The sequence below is a fragment of the Miniopterus schreibersii genome (genome assembly GCF_964146895.1).
Source record: "Miniopterus schreibersii genome assembly, chromosome: 19".
NCBI classification, from domain to species: domain Eukaryota; kingdom Metazoa; phylum Chordata; class Mammalia; order Chiroptera; family Miniopteridae; genus Miniopterus; species Miniopterus schreibersii.
In genome coordinates this window covers 13,537,192-13,558,622 of record NC_138119.1, presented here as the reverse complement: position 1 = coordinate 13,558,622, position 21,431 = coordinate 13,537,192, and the positions used below count along the sequence as shown (strand labels likewise).

The 21,431-nt window shown below is 56.5% G+C and overlaps 3 protein-coding genes across 6 annotated transcripts; 2 read left to right on the top strand and 1 right to left on the bottom strand.

Annotated features, from left to right (window-relative positions):
- Positions 1 to 1,135: 1,135 nt before the first annotated feature.
- On the top strand, positions 1,136 to 6,239 carry MUC1 (mucin 1, cell surface associated). The gene is made up of 7 exons (XM_081121036.1): positions 1,136 to 1,958; positions 2,389 to 3,977; positions 4,078 to 4,133; positions 4,274 to 4,407; positions 4,552 to 4,673; positions 4,757 to 4,906; positions 5,867 to 6,239. The coding sequence occupies exons 1-7, from the start codon at positions 1,901 to 1,903 to the stop codon at positions 5,933 to 5,935; spliced, it is 2,178 nt and encodes a 725-aa protein (XP_080977162.1). The 5' UTR covers positions 1,136 to 1,900; the 3' UTR covers positions 5,936 to 6,239.
- Positions 6,240 to 7,089: 850 nt separating this feature from the next.
- TRIM46 (tripartite motif containing 46) lies at positions 7,090 to 16,343 on the bottom strand. Of its 2 annotated transcripts, none has more exons than XM_081121658.1 (10): positions 16,266 to 16,343; positions 14,613 to 14,874; positions 14,035 to 14,378; positions 13,215 to 13,358; positions 13,006 to 13,101; positions 12,075 to 12,328; positions 11,685 to 11,806; positions 10,431 to 10,733; positions 9,321 to 9,618; positions 7,090 to 8,245 (listed from the first exon to the last, which is right to left on the bottom strand). In XM_081121658.1, the coding sequence occupies exons 1-10, from the start codon at positions 16,326 to 16,328 to the stop codon at positions 7,852 to 7,854; spliced, it is 2,280 nt and encodes a 759-aa protein (XP_080977784.1). In that variant the 5' UTR covers positions 16,329 to 16,343; the 3' UTR covers positions 7,090 to 7,851. The 2 variants fall into 2 exon arrangements, with proteins under 2 accessions (XP_080977784.1, XP_080977783.1); XM_081121657.1 differs by lacking the exon at positions 16,266 to 16,343 and adding an exon at positions 15,643 to 15,714.
- Positions 15,162 to 20,566, top strand: KRTCAP2 (keratinocyte associated protein 2). 3 transcript variants are annotated; one of them, XM_081121661.1, is made up of 5 exons: positions 15,162 to 15,256; positions 17,781 to 17,935; positions 18,059 to 18,122; positions 20,117 to 20,183; positions 20,421 to 20,566. In XM_081121661.1, the coding sequence occupies exons 2-5, from the start codon at positions 17,843 to 17,845 to the stop codon at positions 20,539 to 20,541; spliced, it is 345 nt and encodes a 114-aa protein (XP_080977787.1). In that variant the 5' UTR covers positions 15,162 to 15,256; positions 17,781 to 17,842; the 3' UTR covers positions 20,542 to 20,566. The 3 variants fall into 3 exon arrangements, with proteins under 3 accessions (XP_080977787.1, XP_080977785.1, XP_080977786.1); XM_081121659.1 differs by lacking the exon at positions 15,162 to 15,256 and adding an exon at positions 17,308 to 17,448; XM_081121660.1 differs by lacking the exon at positions 15,162 to 15,256 and adding an exon at positions 17,346 to 17,517.
- The last annotated feature ends 865 nt before the right edge of the window (positions 20,567 to 21,431 follow it).

Here is a 21,431-nt window from a genome sequence, read left to right as displayed (position 1 = left end):
TTGGGTTCACCTGGGAGGCCAGAGAGACCTGGCGCCCGGAAGAGGGAGGAGGGGGTGGTGAAGGAGGAGCGGGGAGAGGCGGAAGGGCCGACTTCGGTGTCCCGAAGGCCGCTTCTGACGCCCGGGCGTTGCGCGCGCTCGCTCCTTAAATACGCCGGCTGCGCGGCGCGGAGCCGCGGCCCTGGTAACGCGTATCCCAGCAACAGGACTAAGGGCTGCTGCCCGGCAACGCCAGGGGTTGAAGTTTTGAGACCGCCCACCTAGATACTCGCGGGTTCTCAAGCCGGCGGGCCCAGGGCTTCCCCGCCTCTCCCGCTGGCGCGCGGGGGAGCCGACGTCACGCCCCGTACCCCGCGCCCGCTGGGCGCCGCACAAAGCCGGCCAACTAGGTGGAGCGGCGCTCCCGGGGGCCGCGGCCCCAGGCTTCCCGCCGCACCGAAGTGTGTTTAAAGTTAATTTTTCAATCTGTATTCGTTGGGGCTAGGAACTGTTTTCCTAACGCGGATGTAACTGCTTCCCTCGGCCAAGACCGCAACCCAGGACCTCCGGATGAGGCTCTGTACCCTACATTCCACGTGTCTCTGTGACCCCATATACCTCTCTGGTCCCAAATATTTCTGCCCTTTAAAATATCTCTCGGTTCCCCAAAGTTACGCACCCTCATACAGTTTTGCCCGACCACTATCATGTGCTTACCTGCCCCAAATGCAACTCTGCTCCCAAAGATAGTTCAGTGCTCCCCAATACCATTCTGTCGCCCTACCTATTCTGACTCCTAAATACGTAACCTGTCCCACCGCCCCGACATTCCGATGTAGTTTCCTACACACCTCCCCCCTCCAAGTACCTGAGGATCTCACCCACTTAGCGCCACTTCCTTCAGACCTCGCCCCGCGTGCCTCGCCTCGCCCCAGATTCCTTCCTAAAGTTCCCAGCCTCTGCGTCGATGGCTCAGTGCGTTTCTCCCTTTCTCGGTCCAAGCCGCTCGCTCTTCTCGCTGGGGCGCCGCCCTCCCTCGCCTCCCTCGGCCCCAGTTGGGCAGCGCCGTCCAGCCTCCCCTCTCCCCGCGGGGCAGCCTCCCACGCGCCCCGGCGGGCGCCGTGAGGCTCCGGTGGCCACCAGAGGGCAGGAGAGCCCGGCGGCCCGGCGGCGGACGGAACGAAAGACCCTGGAGTTCGGCAGAGCCCAGGTTTCGTCCTTTAAGTGGAAATTTCTCCCCCCTGTCCCTTCCCGGGAGAAAGCCAAGGAAGGAACTCAGGCTGCTGGGGAGTCGGCAGGGGCGGGGGCTGTGTTTCGGGGTACGGCTGCGTGCAGAACTGGACAGGGAGCCGCTAGCCAGGTGGGGCCGTTCCGGGAAGTGGGGGGCGGGCCAAAACTATCACCCAGTCCGCTCCTGGTCAAGCCTTCCCGTGTCTCATCAGCCTCCACCCCAGAGTGGCTCCAAGGGCCTCGGAGGAGTGGGTGACCCTCCCCGCCTTAACCTAGCCCACTTTCTCTGTTACTTTTCTAACCTTGGCTGTTGCCCTGGGGCTAAAACTAAGGCCTTGGGGACCCAGGTCACAGACCCCCCCCCCCCTTTTCCCCACACACACCGCCTTCTGGAGCCAGGGAGTGGTTGGTGAAAAGGGGAGGCCAACTGGAGAACAAACAGGTTGTCAGAGGGTTGAGTGATTGGAGCCCATGTGCCCTACCTGAGGGGACAGGAATGGTTGGGCGGGAGGAGGAAGAGATAGGAGGTAGAGAATGGGGGCGGGGGCGGGGTTTTGTCACCTGTCGCCTGCTTTGGCGGGCGGGGCAGGGGGGACCAGTATAAAGCAGCTGGCGCCTGTGCCCGCGCCACCTCACACGCAGTACCTGCCTGAATCTGTTCTGCCCCCTCCCCACCCGGCTCGCCACCACCATGACACCGGGCATCCAGGCCCTTTTCCTCCTGCTGCTACTAGTCCCAGTGCTTACAGGTGAGGGGCACAAGGTGGGGAAGGGGCTGCTCTGCACAGCCATTCTGTGGGTTTTGTTTCCTGGCGGATGGCACCCCAGGAGGCAGAAGTTGCTGACGGGTGGCCTAGTGTGTGCCAGAATAAAGGAGACAGGCTAAGAAGAGACGACCCCCCAGGAGAGTGGGTGCCAGGGACAGGCGAGCTTCCTGAAGAGAAGTCCGGAGGGTGGGGGTGGGGGTGGGAGCCGCGGGAGGTAAATCTTAGGAGTGGAGAGTGGCCAAATCAGGAGCAGAGGGGTGAGGGAAGAGGGAGGCTGCCTGCTGGGAAGGAGGAGGAGGGCTGACTTGGGCCTGCTCCTCAAGTCCTCTGAGCATTATGTCTCCAAATGCTACAGGATGTATTTTCTCCTTGTGCTGATTTATCCCAGAACCTCATTCTCAACTTCTTACAGCTACTGCCACCCCTACCTCCAAAATGGTTTCTCAAACCTCTGGCCACACAAGCCTCAGCGGAAATACACAGACTATGACTGCCCAAAGCAGCCCAACATCCAAGTTCACTGACAGAAGTTCTGTGAACACAGCCAGCAGCTCTGCCACAGGTCCAGTCCCCCATGCTGCCTCTTCCCTGGCCACCAGCCCTGCCTCAAGCTCAGCCACTGCTCCAGTCCACGGTGCCACCACTTCCTCAAACACTGCTCCAGTTCATGGTGCCACACCATCCCCAGCCACCAGCCCTGCCTCAAGCTCAGCCACTGCTCCAGTCCACGGTGCCACCACTTCCCCGACCACTGCTCTAGTTCATGGTGCCACCCCATCCCCAGCCACCAGCCCTGTCTCAAGCTCAGCCACTGCTCCAGTCCATGGTGCCACCCCATCCCCAGCCACCAGCCCTGTCTCAAGCTCAGCCACTGCTCCAGTCCATGGTGCCACCCCATCCCCAGCCACCAGCCTTGTCTCAAGCTCGGCCACTGCTCCAGTTCATGGTGCCACCCCATCCCCAGCCACCAGCCCTGTCTCAAGCTCAGCCACTGCTCCAGTCCATGGTGCCACCACTTCTCCAACCACTGCTCCAGTTCATGGTGCCACCCCATCCCCAGCCACCAGCCCTGTCTCAAGCTCGGCCACTGCTCCAGTCCATGGTGCCACCCCATCCCCAGCCACCAGCCCTGTCTCAAGCTCGGCCACTGCTCCAGTTCATGGTGCTACCACTTCCCCGACCACCAGCCGTGCCTCAAGCTCAACCACTGCTCCAGTCCATGGTGCCACCACTTCTCCAACCACTGCTCCAGTTCATGGTGCCACCACTTCCCCAACCACCAGCCATGCGTCAAGCTCGGCCCCTGCTCCAGTTCATGGTGCCACCACTTCCCCGACCACCAGCCGTGCCTCAAGCTCGGCCACTGCTCCAGTTCATGGTGCCACCACTTCCCCGACCACCAGCCGTGCCTCAAGCTCGACCACTGTTCCAGTCCACAGTGCCACCACTTCCCCGACCACCAGCCGTGCCTCAAGCTCGGCCACTGTTCCAGTCCACAGTGCCACCACTTCCCCGACCACCAGCCGTGCCTCAAGCTCGGCCACTGTTCCAGTCCACAGTGCCACCACTTCCCCGACCACCAGCCGTGCCTCAAGCTCGGCCACTGTTCCAGTCCACAGTGCCACCACTTCCCCGACCACCAGCCGTGCCTCAAGCTCGGCCACTGCTCCAGTTCATGGTGCCACCAGCCATGCCTCAAGCTCAGCTGTCACTCCAGCACACAAGGGCACCTCTGCCAAGGCTACCACCACCCCAGTTGGCAAGGGGACTCCATCCTCAGTTCCCAGTCACCACTCTGATACTCCCACCACTCCTGCCAGCCACAGAACCAGGACTACAGCCAGTAGCACTAATGGTAGCACAGTACCCTTCACCTCTTCCAGTTATAGGATTTCCTTGTTCCTCCTGTCCTTTCATATTTTGAACCTCCAATTTAACTCTTCCCTGGAAGATCCAAGCACTAACTACTACCAGGAACTGCAGAGAAACATTACTGAATTGGTAAGTATCTACCTTTCCTCCATGTGCTCCCTTGCAGCAGCCTTCAGAACTGCTCAGACCCACTCACCAAACCTTAGTGCTTTTTTCCCTCTCACCCCAGTTTTTGCAGATTTATAAACAGGAGAATTATCTGGGCTTCTCTAATGTAAAGTTCAGGTACAGTTGTGGGTATGGACTGTGTCTGGGGTGGGTAGATGTTGTCATGACTGTGGGGGAGGGACTGGTACACTTGGGGTTGGGGGGAAGTGCCCAGAAACTGGAATCTGCAGCTGAATCGCTCATTTCCCTGTGAGCAGGCCAGGATCTGTGGTGGTGGAATCAACTCTGGCCTTCCGAGAGGGCACCACCAATGCCAACAACGTAGAGGCACAGTTTGCTCAACATAAATCAGAAGCAGCCAATTACAACCTGGTCATCTCAAGAATCCATGGTGAGGCCACTTCCCTTGGCTTTGGGCCAGCACCATGCTTACAGGCCCCTCTCTCCAGCACCTGGATTCCTGCTTCCTCTGGGTGTTAGTAGGGGGAGGGTCACCTCCTCGGGAGACTGCCCTGATCACTGCTTTCCCTTTTAGTGGATGGTGTGTCATTTCCTTCCTCTGCTCAGTCTGGGTCTGGGGTACCTGGCTGGGGCATTGCCCTGCTGGTGCTGGTCTGTGTTCTGGTTGCGCTCACCATCATCTATCTCATTGGCCTGGTAAGTGCTCCGTCTTCAGCCCTAACCAGAGTCCCCCTGCTAGAAGGAACTCCATGGCCCCCCATAACCTCCTATCTTCCCAGGCTGTGTGTCAATGCCGCCGAAAGAACTGTGGGCAGCTGGACATCTTCCCAACCCGAGACACCTACCATCCTATGAGCGAGTACCCCACCTACCACACCCATGGGCGCTATGTGCCCCCTGGAGGTACCAAGCGTAGCCCTTATGAGGAGGTGAGGATGGGCCCCACGGGTGGAAGGAGACAGAGGCTTTGGCTGGGGAGGGGTTCTGAAGGGGTATTTGGAAAATCCAAAGAACTTAGAAGAGGTGAGGGGTCACATGAAGTAAGCAGTGGAAGGTCTGGCGAGGAGGAGGGTGGAGGTCAGAAGAGTTCTAGGGGAAAGGTCTGGGGAGGAGACCACGGAAGAAAGGGGACCTCAAGAGAGAGTGTCCCCACTGCCAGCATTTCCAGAAGAGCATTCACTGTCCAGCTGAACAAGTGCCACTGCTATGGCTGGGATGCCCAGAGGTGAAATGGGTGGGCACCCTTCATGGGTGGGCAAAACTTACAAGGAGCGAGCACCTGTGCCCCCACCCTTTTCCTAAGAATGGAGGGTAGATTGAGAAATGTTGGGGGGGATCTCTGATTCTGAGGAAGAAGTCTCACCAAGCCAGGTGAGCCTGGGTGGGGTTCTTAGAAGTCTCAAGGAAACAAGGACCCTCTCCTCCCTCTTTCCTCTCCTGGCCCTTCTCTGTTGGAACTAGTAAATAATTACTTTGGTCACCTGGGGCTGGAACTCCAGGTGGGGGAGGGGGACTTTCCTTTTCTTGACCCGGGTTTCCCTCTCCTTGGACTTCCTTCTCCCAGTTTTACACAGATGAGCACACACACCTTCTTGGGCTGGGAGAGCAGAGAATGGAGGGAGACAGGGGCAGGAGGGGAGAGCAAGGGGGCTGATTAGAACCAAGGGGAGGCAGTGAAGGGGAGCAGAGGGAGGAGGAAAGGCCCTGTTTACAGTCACCTGGCTGCTGGTGGTACCTGGCAGGTGCTCTCTCCAAATTAACCCTTTGAGAGCTAGTCAGGCTCCTGGACCTATTACCCCAGCCTGGGGTGCCATCCAGGGGCCCTAGGGTGGTAGCTTCTCCCAGGAAAGCTCTGCCCCTCAGCCTGGCTCCCTTCTCCCCTCACCTAGGTTTCTGCAGGCAATGGTGGCAACAGCCTCTCTTACACGAACCCAGCAGCCACTTCTGCCAACTTGTAGGGGCACGTTGCCTGCTGAGTATCCAGCCAGTGCCAGCCAGTTGCCTCCTCATGGTCTTCACTACCATTGTTCCCCTCCTCCTCTTTCTGGACTGGTGAGCTGGGAGTTCAGATGGGCTGCTCACAGCCTCCCTCACAAGCCCCACCAAGTCCCCTAACCCATCTTAGCCCTGATGAGACCCATCAGAGCTCCCGGGGATATGCCTGGGGCAGTGGCTCCCAGGACTGGCCCCGAAAGCCCCCAGATGGGAATGGGAACCTGTACGTGGATGAATAAAATGTGGGCCTCCTCTGCTCTGACTGCCAACTTCTGATCTGTCATCTGTGACCCTCAGATAGAAGGGGTGGTCAGAATGTATGTGGGGGGGGGGGTCTGGAAGGGGTCTTTTGGGGAGGAGACAAGGAGGAAAGAAGGCACAGAGCAGGGTTCATTTGAGCAGCAGGGGGCATGGAGAGATGACATTGGGCTGCAGGAGTGGCTGGTGGAAGAATTTGAGTCACCTCTCCCCCATCGCTGGAGGCACAAGAGGAAGGAGGAAATGAAACCTAGGTGGCTGGGCTCTGGCCTGCACACCCGCCGCTCGGCCCGCACCCCATGGCTCACCCCTGGTTTCACCCTGGCTGGGGGGTGGCAGGCCCGCACCCTCCTCTCTCCTTGGCATGATGCCCTCAGGCAGTTCTATTCTGAGCTGCTGGGGTGTGAAGTAAGTCCTCGGGGCAGCGATAACAGCCTCAGAGTCAACACGACCTCAGTAAGTGTTAGATCCGGGGCTGGCGCCAAGCCCGGTCCCCTCCCTGGCCGCGGGCCGCCCCATCCGCCACTGGCTTTGGGGTCTGCTCCCTGCAGCCTGGGAATGGGGAAGTCGTTCTGGTTCCCTGCCCCTTTGAGCCCAGGCGCGGTGCCTGACCCCTCAACCACATTCCTTCAGGGTCTGGGAGCCACAGCAGGCTGCCTTGTTGGGGAAATGACTCTGGAGGTCACCAGAGCGATGCACCCCCTGGTGGCCATGGTGGGCTCAGGCTTGGGCGTCTGTGGGCAGGAGGCTCTGGTGCCTGGCTTGGGAACCTTCTTCCGTCAGGCGCCATATCCATCAGGCAGCCCTGCCCTGAGCAATGGCCACACCCAGCACAGAAACTAAGAGGAATGGTCAGGCTCAGGGAAGGCAGAGATGTGCCTGGCATCACAGTTTATTGTTTATAAACCATGAAAATGACAGCTGTTGCTTGGCACAGGCCTAGCAGTCCCTACCACAAGGGGGCAGCAGTGGGCACCGGAGGTCTTGCCTGGCCCAACCTAATGGGGACATCCAACCTCCACTCTGGCTCCAAAGGGAGACTTGGCACGTTGGCATAGGTGCGGGGCAAGTAAAGCATGCAAGAGGGAGAAGAGGGGTGTAAGAGGCATGCGGCTGAAGGGTATGGGGACCCACATAAACAAAGGATAGGGTCCTCTTCCCCTCACCAAGGAGTGCCTGGGCAGTGTCCGACCAAAGAGCCTGTCCACTCTAAGGCTATAATTCAGCATCAGTGGGGCAGGGAGCTTGGCAGGGCAGAGGGCAGAGCTGGGGATCATGCCCAGTGTTCCAGGAGCCTTCCCTGTCAATTGGCCTGAGTGCTGGGGAGAAAGGGGCAGGGATGGGGGAAGGGGCTCTCTCCATGACTCAGTTAAGATGCCAAGGGCAGAGTATGGAGCAGAAACTTGGTGGGGGTCTGGATTAACAGGCAATGGAGAAAATGGGGTACATCCAGAGAGGTGAGCAGAGGAGTGTCCCTTGGTCAAGAGATGCTCCTGGAAAGACACAGACACGGGTAAAGGACAGGATTACATGGTAGGAAGAGTTTGAGGGAAAAGCTGCCGGAGGAATCACCCGGCTCCAGGAAGCTTGGAGGGCCAGGGCCCAGGAAGGGCTCAGAATGTCAGTCCAGCTTGGCGAAGCCTCCAATGGTGACCTTCCTCTCAGGCTTAGTGCCCACAGGCTCCTGTAGCTGTACAGCACCCCCACCAATGAAGCAAAAGGCAGGGCACACAGGCCCCGAGCAGTCCAGGGGGCACTCCAGGAGCCCACGGAAGGACACAGCATCCAGGAAGGAAACCCGACCCTGCTCGTAGTCCAGGCAGATACCCAGGCGGGGTGGCAGGGGCACTGTGCAGCCGGCTGCTGGGCCATCCCTCCCAGTCAGCCCTGCATTTGAGCTGGCCCCGGATCCCAGCAGGATCTTGCCCATGCCAATGGTGAGGAAAGCAAAGGGTGGCGACGCTTCCACTGTGGCATCCTCGGCCCCACTGTCATGTCCACTGTCTGGGTCATACCTGCAGGAGAGGGCATTGGGTAAGAGGATGTTGGGGCGTGGAATAAGGGAGTGGGGAATGGGGTACCAGAGGGCTGAGATGTCGGATGTCTGGAATATTGGTTGAGAAGATGAATTTGGGATATTGAGAAAACATTTGAAGAGACAGGGTTTAGATTGTAGGGTTGGGGTTTTGGTTTGGCAGAAAAAGGGTATTGAAAGGAAACACACTGGCAAGAGAGGTATTGGGGCAAAGGAAAGACAAGGTATTGGTAAAGCACACTGAAGAAACACAGCCTTATCGAGGAAAGGAGGCCGTGAGAAATATGGTTTTGGGGACAGCATGCTGGGAGAGGGCTCTGAGGGTTACAGGATGCTGGAAAATGAGGAGTTAGTGACTAAGGTACTGGGTGAGAGGACAGGCAGAGGAAGGACGTTGGGAAGGTGAAGTGTGGGGAGGATGATGAGGGCAGACTGGTGTCACAGATGAGCAATGTCAGAAAGATGTGGGGTTGGGGATGGAACTGCAACTGGACAGAAAGGATTTTGAAGAAATGGGGTCCTGGGGGACAGAGTGCTGGGGAGAAAGGGTTTAGGGAGAAAAGCATGGGTGGGAGGGTGTTACGTAGAATGTTAAGCATATAAGGGTTTGGAGATGGAAAGTTAAAGAAAGAATTTCAGGGTGTTAAGAAAAGATATGGTTGCAAAAGGTGTGAAAGAGAAAAGGTTTTGTGGGGAAAGGATGTTGGAAATGGGGTATTAGGGAGAAAGACATGGAGGCTCAGAGAGATGGTATATTAGTCCTGAGTGACAGATGGAAGGAAGTGGAGATGGTTCCCTCCCCTATCATCTCCTTCCCCAGCCACGCACTCCAAAAATCAGTCCTCAAAATTCTCCACTGATCCCTCCCACATTTCCCCTGGCCACAGGCCCCCCCCCCCCCCCCCCCCCGTCCTGGCTTCTATTATCTTACTGCTTCCTCCTAGTCTCCTCCAAGCTCCACCCCAGCAAGTCTGTGCTCCCCTTGCCACCCCTACCCTGTCCCCAGCTCCCCTACCCAAGGCCCCCGCACCCTATCCCTGCCAGAGTGGCCTAACCTGGGGCTGATCACATCAGAGGCACCCTGGAAGCTTTCCTGAAGTTTGCTCTCCAGCCCAACGCCCACCTTGACCAAGTAGGAGGCTGGGTCTACAGCGCAGGCCCAGTAGCTGCGGCCCTGGGTCACGGCCACATCGCCCAGGACCACGTCCACACTCAGATGGCAGCCGGTGAGCAGCCGCTCAGCAGCCAACAGCAGGGGCAGCCCTGGAACACTCCGCACCGCTCGCTGGTCCTTGCTGATGGCCAGCCTCTCTCGGCTTGTGCCCCAGCGGCCATCGAGGAAGAAGTGAAGGACTGGAGTGGGGGAAGGTTGAGACAAAAGGAAGGACTTCAGGGACAAACACTGGCACTGGGGACTGTGAGATGTTAGCACAAGACACTGGGAGATTTCAGAACATGAAACAAGTTGCCAAAGGGTGGGCAGGAAGCTCTGGGAACAGGCTGGGGAACTGGAGTGAGAGGCATAGAAAAAAAGAAGGGGATATTCCAAATGGGCATGGACCCCAAGAAGAGTTTTAGTGATGACCAGTGGACACAGAAACTGGTCTTCCAGACCCAGTTGACTCACGGATGCTTCCTCTGACCCCTTTCCCATGGCTGTTCCATTCCATGTGGAATTCCCACCACCACCTGCCTACACCTTCCAGCCTGCACTCTGGTGCTCATATCTGGTCCTTACATCCAACCCCTACCTTTCTGCCCCTATGTGGGTGGTGATGCTCCTTTATGATGCCTATGTGCCAGGGTCCACACTCTTCTGGAGAGTCATTTTACTACCATTTATTGAGCCCTTACACGAGGTGAAAACTCTGCAAAGATTTTACATGTATCAATTTAATTTTCACAACAACCCTATGAGCTAAGTATTGTAAATACCTTGAACTTGAAGTTCAGAGAGGGGGAATAACTTGCCCAAAGCTATACAGTTGGCAAGAGGCAGAGCTGGGATTTGAACCCAGGAAGTCTAGTTTCAGAGTTAGTGAGCGTGACTCAATGTATCATACCGTCTCTCCAGTGCTCACCCAGCCCCAGCTGTTAGTGCCTGGGTCCCAGCATACCCTGTGCCCTTCCTGTGCCACACTGTGCCCATCCATCTGCCCACTCACCGGGCGCTGGGGGTGTGTGCAGGTGCACATCTTCACTGTACTCGCCATAGCCAGCCTTGTTGCAGCCTCGGACACGCAGCACGTACACAGAGCCTGTGTCAGGGTTCTCCAGCAGGGCGCTGGTGCCCCTCACCTCCTCCCGCCGCTGCCAGTGGGTGGGGCCTGGCTGGGCAGGCACGTCTGTGCGCCGGAACTCAATGGTGTAGTGCCAGGCAGGTGGTGAGTGGGGGGGCAGCCGCCAGCACAGGAAGATCTGGTCATAGGCAAAGGTGCGCTGGGTGTCAATGACTGGAGCCTCAGGCACTGTTGGAAGAGACAGTAGGGTCAGTCAGGGCCTGGCCACTGGCCGGGCATGGAGGGTAGGCAGGAAAAGGGAAAGCAGCGGGAGCCGGGGGGGTGAGTGTGGGTGAGAGGGACCTGGGGAAGTGACCCGTCTGGGCATTGGGCAGGGGATGGGCAGGCAGAGCCCAAGGGAGAAGGAGAGAGGCAGGTGCTCCCTGGGCAGGCAGGAGGCCTGGGTGTTAGTCTTGTCTGCCACACTGGCCTTAGGTCAATTATTTCCCCTTTTCTGGGCCTCAGTTTCCTCCTCTGTCAAATGAGGGCATCAGACCAGATGGAGACCCTTCTTTCTATGACCCTTTTATGAATAAAGAGGAGCCCCAGGGAAAGGCCACTGGAACCCAGGCAAGAGGGCACTGAAGAGGAAGGAGGGGACAGAGTGGGAGGGAGATAGATATGAGTCATCAAGACAGAAGGTGGGGACAACAGAGGGCAAGCAAAAGCTTGATGGCAAGGGACAAAGGCCAAGGAAAAGAGAAGAAAAGTCCAGAGGAAAAGGGTCACAAGGCCGAAAGGTCAGAAGGGCCAGGATTAGGCAAACACCTAAGGAAAGCAGAAGAGAGACAGGGCACTGGTCTGGAGGGGGACTGAGAGTCTGGTTAAGGCAGAGAAGAAAGCAAAGAGTGGTGGCTGAGCTGCATGGGGGCTGCGGGGTGGAGCAGGGGGCCCGGGCCGCTGACTTGCCTGGGGTGCTCCGGAGCAGAGTCCGCGGTGGCCACAGCCTACAAACAAAGAGAGGGAGAAGGAGCGCTGAGCGCGGTGGGCCCGTGCGGCCGGTGGGCTAGGTGGGAGGGGCGGCTGGCCAGGCTGGGCAGTAGGCTGGGAGGTCCCCGGTGGGCACTGCCCCCCGGGCCCGCTGCTGGGGAAGAAGGGAGGAAGGCTCTAATTGGACATGGGGCCTGGCCATCTCCTTACCTCGAAGGAAGTTAAGCTCTGTCAGCAGCTTCATCTCACGCCCCACGTCCAGCTGGCAATGGCGGAAGGAGGAGCTGGCAGCTGGCCGAAACGTCTGGAGGGCCTCTGTAGCTCGAGCAATCCTGGGATGGAGGCACCCAAGGGTCAGGCACTGCCATCTGGGCAGCCACCCTTCTCCTTGATTCTGCCTGCCTGCCCCTAGAGCCCTGGCATCTGCTTTGGGTGTCTTCCCTGTCCCTTCAGGCAAGCTGGATATTGGTTCGGCCTGGTGAGAATCCTCAGGGCCCAGCTCTCCATCGGATGGTACTGACATTGTCTTGGACATCGACTACACCCGTGATGCCCCTGCCCCCCCGTGAGCCCATGTCCCTGAGCTGTGCCCTGAAGTACCTGTTATGTAACTGCTTGGCTGCTTGCACAAAGCAAGGCTGGTCTGTTTCCTTAAGGACCTCCTGGGCGTAGCCCACCAGACCTGAGCCATCCAGCAGGCTCCGGTGCTCTTGGAGCTGGGCGCTGAGACGGGCCAGGCGCTCCTGCTGGCATTCCTCTATGGCCTGAAGCAGCGATGCCCTCTTCTCCTCCAGCACAGCCCCTAGCCCCCGCACCAGCTGGGACACCTCTTCCTTGGCCTGCTGACCACTCACCTGCCCAGAGAGCAACACTTACTATCTTCTTGAAGGCAGTGCCTGTGCCAGCCTCTTGGGGCACCACACCATGGGTAGGATCATAAAGGATCTGGGGAAATCGTACCCACCCATTTTAACAGGGCCAGGCTTATGGTTCCAAAGGCACCTATATACCCAGATGGGCTCAATTCCTGACCATTTGTGCTAAACTTCCTGGCACCCACACCATAGTCTCTAAGGACTCCCCCAAATAAAAGGGATCACGAGTGCACTAATGCCTATCTGGGCTGCACCAACATCACCGGGATCTGTGCTATCCTTATTGCCCATGCCCATGTCAGCTGATTCATGCAATCTGGAAGAAGGTATCAGAGCCATGGCCTTACCCTAGATCCAGGGATATATGCCATCCTCAGCAGGATTCTGAGCCTGAGGGCATCTGAGCTACATCCCTGGGGCTTTTCAAACTCTCCCAGTCCTGGGAGATAGCCACCCTGTCCCCACTGTAGTTCCAGATACATCCTGGCCTGGGGCACTGATGTTCCTGCCAACTTGCTTTAACCAGAACCTCGACACATCCATGGACCCCACACTTCATGAGTTTGCAACCAGGTGATTGGGCCGTGCCTGTCCATACCCTCTTGCTGCTTCCATGCCCAGGTAGGGCCAAGGGCCACCTCTATGCCCTCCCTCACCTCAGTGTGCCTCACGGTCTCCTCCAGCTCACAGATCTGGGTCTGTACTGTGTCCTGGTTTCCTAGGATGTATGTCAGGCTCTTTGTCAGTTTGTCCTAAGAGGGAAGAAAGAGGTGGGCATCATACCTGGCTCAGCAGAAGCCAGCAGAGGAGGTGTGAGAGGATGTGAGTAGGTTAGCACTGGGGTTGAGTTGGTGGGGGTCTTCACCTTAAGGGCCTGGTAGGCACTGAGCACCGGTGTGATCTTGTGCCCGCTGTGGGTGCGCCTCACTCGGCAGAGTTGGCATACCAGACGTTGGCATGTCTTGCAGTAGTGGGTCACCTCTTCCTTGTGGTCTGGGCACATTAGACCCTAGGGGCAGAAAGAGCAATGGCATAGTCAGCCAGTGGTCTGTGTAAGGGTGCTGACCTACCACAGGAGCAGTTTGGTGCCGTCCCTCCACCGGCCAGATGGGGGTGAAGAGGAGCTCGGCTTAGGGTGCTCCACAGTGCCGCCTGGTGGTACAAACTAGCATCAAAGAGAGCCTTTCCTGCACCCTCCAGGCACCAGCATTGCTCCTCCCTTCATCTATCTACCTCAGCAGAGGTGTGGTGATAACAATAAAGATGACAATTAATCTTATCCTTGTGGTTAATAATTAACCTTGTCCATCTTGTTCTCTGTCATATCCCAATGCCTAGAATAGCGCTAGGCACATAGATGCTTGATACATATTTGTTCAATGAATAAGTGCATACAGGCCTTTAATGTACAGATAAATTTCACAAATATTATCTCATGTGACCCTCTGAACAGCCCTGAGGATGTGGATATTGCAGGACAGATATCAGCCTCATTCAGCAGATAGGATGAAGGCTCAAAGATGTTCAGAGATTTGTCCAGTGCCTTTTTTGTTGTTACAGAAAAAGGAGCTTGGCAATGGCAAACCCCTACCCACCTCCTTTTGGAGGCTCACAATGCCAGGCATCCCCACCCATCCAGTTCTACCATGCTCCTCCCTTCCCGGGGCCTGCAAGGGCTAGCTCACCTTGGGGCGGAAGGAGAGGGTGGGCAGAGTGGGCTCATGCTGGGCCTTCTGGGTACCCCAGGGGTGGAAGAGCTTGAAGCACTCGTTGCAAAAGGTGGCACGGCACTCGGTGCAGCCCTTGGTGGCCTCTAGCGGTGGGGGCTTGCACAGTTGGCACAGGATGGAGCCACCCACACTCACACTCTGGCGGTACCGCTCCACCACACGCTCCAGGGTCAGGTTCCGGAACAGGCCTGCCAGGCCCCGCTCCCCCAGCTCCACATCACCCTGGCAGGCTGGGCACGGGAACATGAACACCTGGGGGTGCAAAGCACCTCGCTTCCGCCCGGGGTATGTCCCAAAGCCTGTGGATGGGCCGGGGAGGCAGGGAGGTGAAAATTACAGCTGGTTGGGGGTGGGGGAAGTCTGTTCAATTAAAAACTTAAATTTTATTATGCTAGATCTCAGCTGAGCCTAACTGAGCAAAATCTCCACTCCTGAAAGCCAGACAGATACCCCTGATCAGGGATGACCCCTTCTATCTTCCTGATGGACATCCCAGCATCCTCAACCCCACCCCGCAAGCCCCCCAGCCCCACCTGACTTAAGCAGCCGGTCCAGGCGTTCTGGCTTGGGGAGAGTTCTTCGGGACAGGCGGGGACTGCGGGTGGAAGGGGTGGAGGCAGGAGAGGTGGGCTCAGAGCTGGGGTCCCCACCATGGCCTACATAGCCCTGCTGGCCCAGCACCTCACGGGCACAGGCTTGGCACACATTGTGGGTACAGGGCAGCACCAGTGGCTGCTTGTACATCTCTTGGCACACTGGACACAGCAGTTCCTTCTCCATGTTCTTCATGCTCGTCTGTGGAGGGACCAGGAGGTTAGGTCAGAGCTTGGACACTTGGGCATATTTTGACAGGCCCCTCAGTTGCCCTTAGGGACCCAAGGGGTCTCAGGAAGGTGCAAGACAAACTGCCTATGGCTTTTCCCCAGTATGAGCCTAGGCCTGGCTCACAGACCTTCCCAGCTCTGTCTCCTGCCTCTATGTCTCTCAGGCAGAGCTAAAGGCCTACGCAGGAGGAGGGATGGTTGGAGATCGTGCCGCCCCCAGTCTCAAGCTCCACCCCCTTCGTTCCCCGGCTCAGTCGGATCTGCGGCCCCTCGCACCTGGCCTTTGCCCCCTCCCCCATCTCTGCTCCTGCCCGCGGCACTTCTCTCAAGGACACCGCCCATTGGACACGTAGGTGCGGACCCCCGCCCCCTTCTCCCGCACACCCCGCGCCCCCTCCCACGCGTGACTGCTCCCTATAGGCAGGCGCAGCTCTCTCCATCCTCCGGCTCACTACGCCTGTCTTCCCGCTGCGGCTCCGGCCTGCGGCCTCCCAGCCTCCATCCACCATCCTTCACTTCCCCAGCCGTCTCCTCCAGTCCCCGAAACCGACCCATTCTCCTCCGCCCCCCACCATCCGGACCCCCGCTCCTTCCCCCGGAGCAGCCGGGCTAGCCGCAAACCCTTCCCCAAGCGAGGGGGGAACCCGGGCCTCTCCCGCTCGCCCCCTCCCCACCGGAAGTACCCCTCCCTTTCTTAGTGGCGGGGGTCCTCAAGCTATGCCCCACCCCCTCACCTCACCTTGGTCCCCCTCTTTGCAGCCATCCCTGTCAGGGGCGCAGCTGACACAAAGGAGGGAGGGACAAGTAGGGAGGGGGGAGGAAGTGGTGGTGGGGGGAGCAAGGTTGGCACCGCCCCTGGGAGAGCCGGGCATGGGTTGCCATGACAACCGCAGGAGGCTGGGAGGCAGCGGGGAGTGGGGGTGCCGTGGGGTGGGGTCTCCTGGAACTGTCCAGATTGGGAACTACACCCTGGGGCGGCTCTTTCATCGCCCCCACCTGTCCTCAGGAAATTTTCTTGGACAATTTCCAAGCTCACCCCCACCCCCTCCGCAACAGTAAAGCCCCATTGCCCTGCAGCCCCAGCCCCGGGGCACAGTTGGCGGCTGCCCCAGCGCGCCCGCTGCGTCCGGGCAGCTCCCTGTTCCTCACACCCCAGCAGATGGACACCTTCGCGGCACCCACCTCCGGGTTGTCCCCGGATTACCATCTCATGCCTGCATCCCGACCCTCCCAGTCCTTTCTGCCATCACCAGCCCCCCGTCTGCATCCCAGCATCTTGCCGGATCCCCACCTGTTCGAGGTCCCGGCCGGCCCGGACCCTGTACTCCCCCTCCCCTCCCCCTCGACCCCGCCTTAACTCACACTGATGCGGACCAGTGCATCCATGATAGAGGTGAAGGTCTGCAGGTCCTCGCCCTCAGCCATGGCCCTACCCCGCCCGGCCGCCCCCGGGTGCCCGATCCCGGCAGCGCCTGAGAACCCGGGGCTTAGAGCAGGAGCCCGGTGGGGGTGTGGGGAGGGGTGGGGGTAAAATATCACTGCGCATGCTCCAGGGACAGCCTCGAACAGCGCCAGCCGGGATGGGAGGTGGGAAATAGTTTTCCCCACGTGGTTCTCAGGAGGCGGCGGCGGTGGGGTAACATGGGATGGTGTTTGAAGGGGGAACCGTTTCTTATGTTCGCATTCTTCATTGGCTCCTAGTCATACTCACATAAAGCGGAAGGATAGTTTTAGAGAAAGATGGGCTCCAGGATGGCAGGACTAGATTTTGGTTTGGCCAAGAGTCTACGGGAGGTGATGGAAGATGGTTTGACTTTGGGTGGTGGGCACGCAGTGCAATGTACGGATTTTGTATCATAGAAACGTACACTTGAGCCCTGGCCAGTGTGACTCAGTTGGTTGAGCGTCCTCCCATGCGCCGGAGGGTCGCCGGTTGGATTCCTAGTCAGGGCACACGCCCAGGTTGTGAGTTCCATGCCCGGTGGGGTGCGTGGGGCAGACAATCAACTGATGTTTCCCTCTCTCTCTCCTCTCTTCCTCTCTCTCTCTAAAAAAATCAATAAAAACATTTTTTAAAAAAACAATGAAAAAATGTACACTTGAAACCTATATGATCATATTTAACCGGTGTCACCCCAATAAATTTTTAAAGAAGAATCTACAGGGAATGTCGAGGCACTGATCATGGAGGGGGCAGGTTTGAGGAACAGGCATTAGAGGTGACATAATGACAAAGAAGCTAGAGGTTATGGGCCGTAGTCCCAGTGACTTGAAGAGTTAAGCGCAGCTTGCGTTGAAAGGCAGCAGTTGCTCCGGGTGCGGGTGAGCGCGGAGGACTAGGGCGGTGGCCGAAGATGCTCTTTGACGCAATATTTCCTCCCTGCCGGAAGAGGGCGCCACATAAGGCGCCGAGAGGGAGAAAGAGGCAGACTTGGGGGAAGCGAGTCCGCGCCGGTGCTGACGCACGCGCACAGGCAACGGCACCGGTCCGTCTCCACTTTCTTGGCCCGAGGAGTCTCTTGGACCCAGCGGCAGGGCGTGATGGGTAACGGGACCGGCGGGATACCCCGGCCGAACTAGTGGGGGTCGGAGTTGGCGCGGACCAGCTTTCCCGGTCCTCTCCCCGCAGAGCTGACGTGTCCTGGGTTCCAGGGGGCGGGCCGGTTTGCACGGGGCGGGGGGGTGCCGGGCGTCCCGGGCCGAGGTATTCGGGGGTCGTCGTGGTGTAGTGCGGGGAGCTGGGGAATATGGCTGCAGGCCCGGGAGCGCTTGGAAGTGGTCGGGCCCTCGAACTCGCGGACCTGCCGAATCTGCCTGCGGCTCCTGGAGGGAGGCCGGGCCCGCCTGACTGCCCGTCTCTTCTCTCATCCCCTCCAGTGGTGGGTACGGGCACTTCGCTGGCGCTGTCCTCCCTCCTGTCCCTGCTGCTCTTCGCTGGGATGCAGATGTACAGCCGCCAGCTGGCCTCCACCGAGTGGCTCACCATCCAGGGGGGCCTGCTTGGCTCCGGCCTTTTCGTCTTCTCTCTCACTGTATCCTTCTGCGGTGGAGGGGGGCGAGGTGTTTGAGGGTAGGAAGGGTGGAGGGCTACGCAGGCTTGTGCCCATCCCATTACCCACACAGCTCTGCCCTACTCCTTAATTCCCTCAACCCAGGCCTTCAATAATCTGGAGAATCTTGTCTTTGGCAAAGGATTCCAAGCAAAGATCTTTCCCGAGAGTAAGTGAAAAGTGGGGCTTGAGAATTTGAACCCTCTCCTCAAACCTCCCCCAACCTGAATTTCCAGGCGCTTAGAAGGCAAAGGTTGTTTAGGAGAAGGAAATAGGTTAATAAGACTGTCTGGAGACAGATCACACTTTTGGATCCAGCACTTTAGCTCACTCCTGGAACTGGAGCTGGAAGAGAAGGCCTCTGAAAGCAAGAAACTCAGTTGTCTTATGGCTAGTTCCCAGGGAATGTTTGAGGGGAACAGGCGAGTTTGGACCTGTTTTGTATACATCCACGAGGAGGTGTGCCTTGTTCCCACCAGAAGCAGCAGAAGGAAGGACCAAGTTCCTTGAGGGGTTCTGATGTGAAATTGACCCAATATTAGTGAATTCTATTTGAGATGATTGTGAAGAGCTTAAGTATTAGATACACCAAGTTTCTGTCAGCAGGAATCCTGACCAAATTAGAATAACTTAGACTGTTTCTTGTTTGAAATGATCCTTGTTATTGCTCATGAAATTGAGATTTGATGATTTAGTTATTTATGGAGAATTAAGTTCATAAAGCAAATTAGGCATCAAGGCCAGATCACACCAAGAATGCCATATGTTCAAAAATTGACAACCGAGGCCCCTCCCCTTCCTGTGCAGTGGAGATGCCCTGGGCATTGGGGGGGGGGGGCGGGTCCTTCTCACACTTTCACTGCCAGGCTGCTGTCAGGCTGCAGCACCTTAGCTTGCCAACCTGCTGGTTGCTTTTTCTCTGCCCTCACTGCTTCATGAAGCCGCTGGTCTTATTCGTCCTCAGTGGCCCCCGTGCTGGCAAAGAGACCCAGTGTGCCCGTATCGTGGAGAAATATGGCTACATACACCTTTCTGTAGGAGAACTTCTTAATTAAAAGAAAAATTCAGATTCATAGTTTGGTGAACTCATTGAAAAGTCATTAAAGATGAAAAGATTGTGCTAGTTGAGATAACCATCAATTTTTTTTTTTTTTAAATATCTTTATTGATTTCAGTGAGAGGAAGGGAGAGGGAGAGAGAAACATCAGTGATGAGAGAGTCGTCATTGATCAGCTGCCTCCTGCACACCCCCAATTGGGGATCGAGCCCGCAACCAGGACATGTGCGCTGACTGAGAACCGAACAGTGATCTCCTGGATCCTAGGTTGATGCTCAACCACTGAGCCATGTCTGGCTGGGCTCAACCATCAATTTTTTAGAGGGAAATGGATTAGACAATGCCTGCCAATGCTCAGAAGAATAAATTCTTGATTGATGGGTTTCCAAGAAATCAAGACAACCTTCAAGGTTGGGACAAGACTATGGATGGGAAGGCAGATTTATTTTATTACTTTATTTAAAAAATTTTTAAATTTATTGATTTTAGAGAGAGGAGAAAGGAGAGGGAGAGACAGAAACATCGATTTGTTCCACTTATTTATACATTCATTAATTGATTCTAGTGTGTGCCCTGACCAGACTCAAACCCTTGGGGTATCTGGATGACTCTCTAACCAACTGAGCTACCCCACCAAGGTGGAAGGCAGATTTATTTAAGATTTAAACACTACTGTACTTTGGTCAGAACAACAATATATCTTATAAATGTTTTTTTAAAAATTGACAGCAGATGCCATCTCATGTAAAGCCCTGCTCTAGGCCTTGCTCTTTACACCTAGCCCTGTTGCAAGCTTCTGGAGCTCCTTCTATGAAGCAGCCCCAGGATTTCTCTTTGTTAGATTTTGTTTGCATGTGAATTTTCTTCATTTACTTGTGAAAGAAACCTTTGTTGTGGGGCAGGGTTCCTGACCCTCTTTGCTTGTCTTGCTCTTCCCAAGGGACAGGTGGGGTTTGCCTTTGCTTTCTGCCCTCCCACCTTGTCGTCATGCCACATCCCTTCAAGCAGTTTCTTGGAAGGCCCCAGATTTCTCCTAGACTTCACATCTGAATGCCTGGTATTTCCATTCTGACCTCTATCCTCCTTGTCCCCTCTTGCCTCCCCAGTTCTTTTCTGCCTCCTGTTGGCTCTTTTTGCATCTGGCCTCATCCATCGAGTCTGTGTCACCACCTGGTAAGTGCCTGACAGCTGGGTAAGGGGTCAGTATCCTGTCCTTTGGCCCTGGATCCTCCTTTGATGGTTCCATCCTTCCCCATACCCCCTTCCCCCCTCTTCTCCCTTTCTCCCCCTTTCCCATTTTCCTAAACCTGAGCCTGTATTCTTTCCCTGATGCTGGTATCCGTCCTGAGAGGCACCAGGCTTACAAAGCATACCCACCAATTCCATGACCTTTTTGTCTTCTCCCTGTAGCTTCATCTTCTCCATGGTTGGTCTGTACTACATCAACAAGATCTCCTCCACTCTGTATCAGGCAACAACTCCAGTCCTCACACCAGCCAAGGTCACTGGCAAGAGCAAAAAGAGAAACTGACCCTGAATAAAGTTGATTCTTTGTAGCTCTGTGAGCTGTGATAAGCTGCGGCCCTCTTTTGCCAATGCGTGCATGGGTGTTATGGGTGTACAGAGTGTTAGGACACATGGGTACCTTCTTCTTTCAGACCTTAGGGATGGTGCAGCTTTCCTTCCACTGAGGTTCATTTTTGCCAGATATTTATAGAGTGCCATCAGTGGCCAGGTACTTTGCCCGGCACTGGAGTGACATATGTTTATGTCTCATCATGGAAGAAAAATGCACCAGTGATCTGTAGTCTTGACCTTTGGGAAAAGGGATAAAGGCTGCAGTGCAGGAAGGCCTGTCAGAACTGGACTAGATCTTGGAACAGAAGAATAAGGGAAGGGAAGGCTACTCACCCCTACACCTCCCCGGGGGGTTTCATTTATACCTTTGTTACTCTTAGTGTCCCACTTCAGCAAACAAGCCCTTGCCCCTTCTGCTCCAAGTCTGTGGGTGGGATTCCTACTGATGTGGTCCACCCAAACCCATGTCTTCTACCCCAGCATGGAAATATACCTGTGTTTAGAAAGACTCCCAAGGTTGATCACTGCCCCATTCCCTTTCTGGTGCCTTCATTTTTCATCTCTGTCTAGTAGCCAAGAGATTAGAAACATCCTAAGTTTTAGCAAAGTATATAAAATGACAGGGACAAGGCCATCCACCTTGGAGCCAGCCTTGATAGAAATGAAAGACGTGGCTTCTCAGGTTCTACTTTGTCCGGCTCTGTCATGAGGAACATCTCTGTCCAGAGTACCTGCCCTTTGGGGCACGTAGGCACCCTGCCTCCTGCTGGGTGGTGTGGGCTTTAGGGTGTGCACAGTGCCTTGGTCAGTTTTGTGTTCTCTGTAGCGCCTGATAATGGGCAG

What these genes read in the sequence shown, in the direction of transcription:
- MUC1 (XM_081121036.1), top strand. Translation starts at nt 1,901, where the DNA reads ATGACACCGGGCATCCAGGCCCTTTTCCTCCTGCTGCTACTAGTCCCA. An exon ending in TTCTCTAATGTAAAGTTCAG is followed by an intron (nt 4,134 to 4,273) that starts GTACAGTTGTGG and finishes CCCTGTGAGCAG; the next exon opens with GCCAGGATCTGTGGTGGTGG. An exon ending in GGTCATCTCAAGAATCCATG is followed by an intron (nt 4,408 to 4,551) that starts GTGAGGCCACTT and finishes TTTCCCTTTTAG; the next exon opens with TGGATGGTGTGTCATTTCCT.
- TRIM46 (XM_081121658.1), bottom strand. Translation starts at nt 16,328, where the DNA reads ATGGCTGAGGGCGAGGACCTGCAGACCTTCACCTCTATCATGGATGCA. An exon ending in CCCTCTCCTTCCGCCCCAAG is followed by an intron (nt 13,359 to 14,034) that starts GTGAGCTAGCCC and finishes TTCTGCCCCTAG; the next exon opens with GGTCTAATGTGCCCAGACCA. An exon ending in TCTGATGTGATCAGCCCCAG is followed by an intron (nt 8,246 to 9,320) that starts GTTAGGCCACTC and finishes CCTCTCCTGCAG; the next exon opens with GTATGACCCAGACAGTGGAC.
- KRTCAP2 (XM_081121659.1), top strand. An exon ending in AGCAAAGATCTTTCCCGAGA is followed by an intron (nt 18,123 to 20,116) that starts GTAAGTGAAAAG and finishes TTGCCTCCCCAG; the next exon opens with TTCTTTTCTGCCTCCTGTTG. An exon ending in CGAGTCTGTGTCACCACCTG is followed by an intron (nt 20,184 to 20,420) that starts GTAAGTGCCTGA and finishes TTCTCCCTGTAG; the next exon opens with CTTCATCTTCTCCATGGTTG.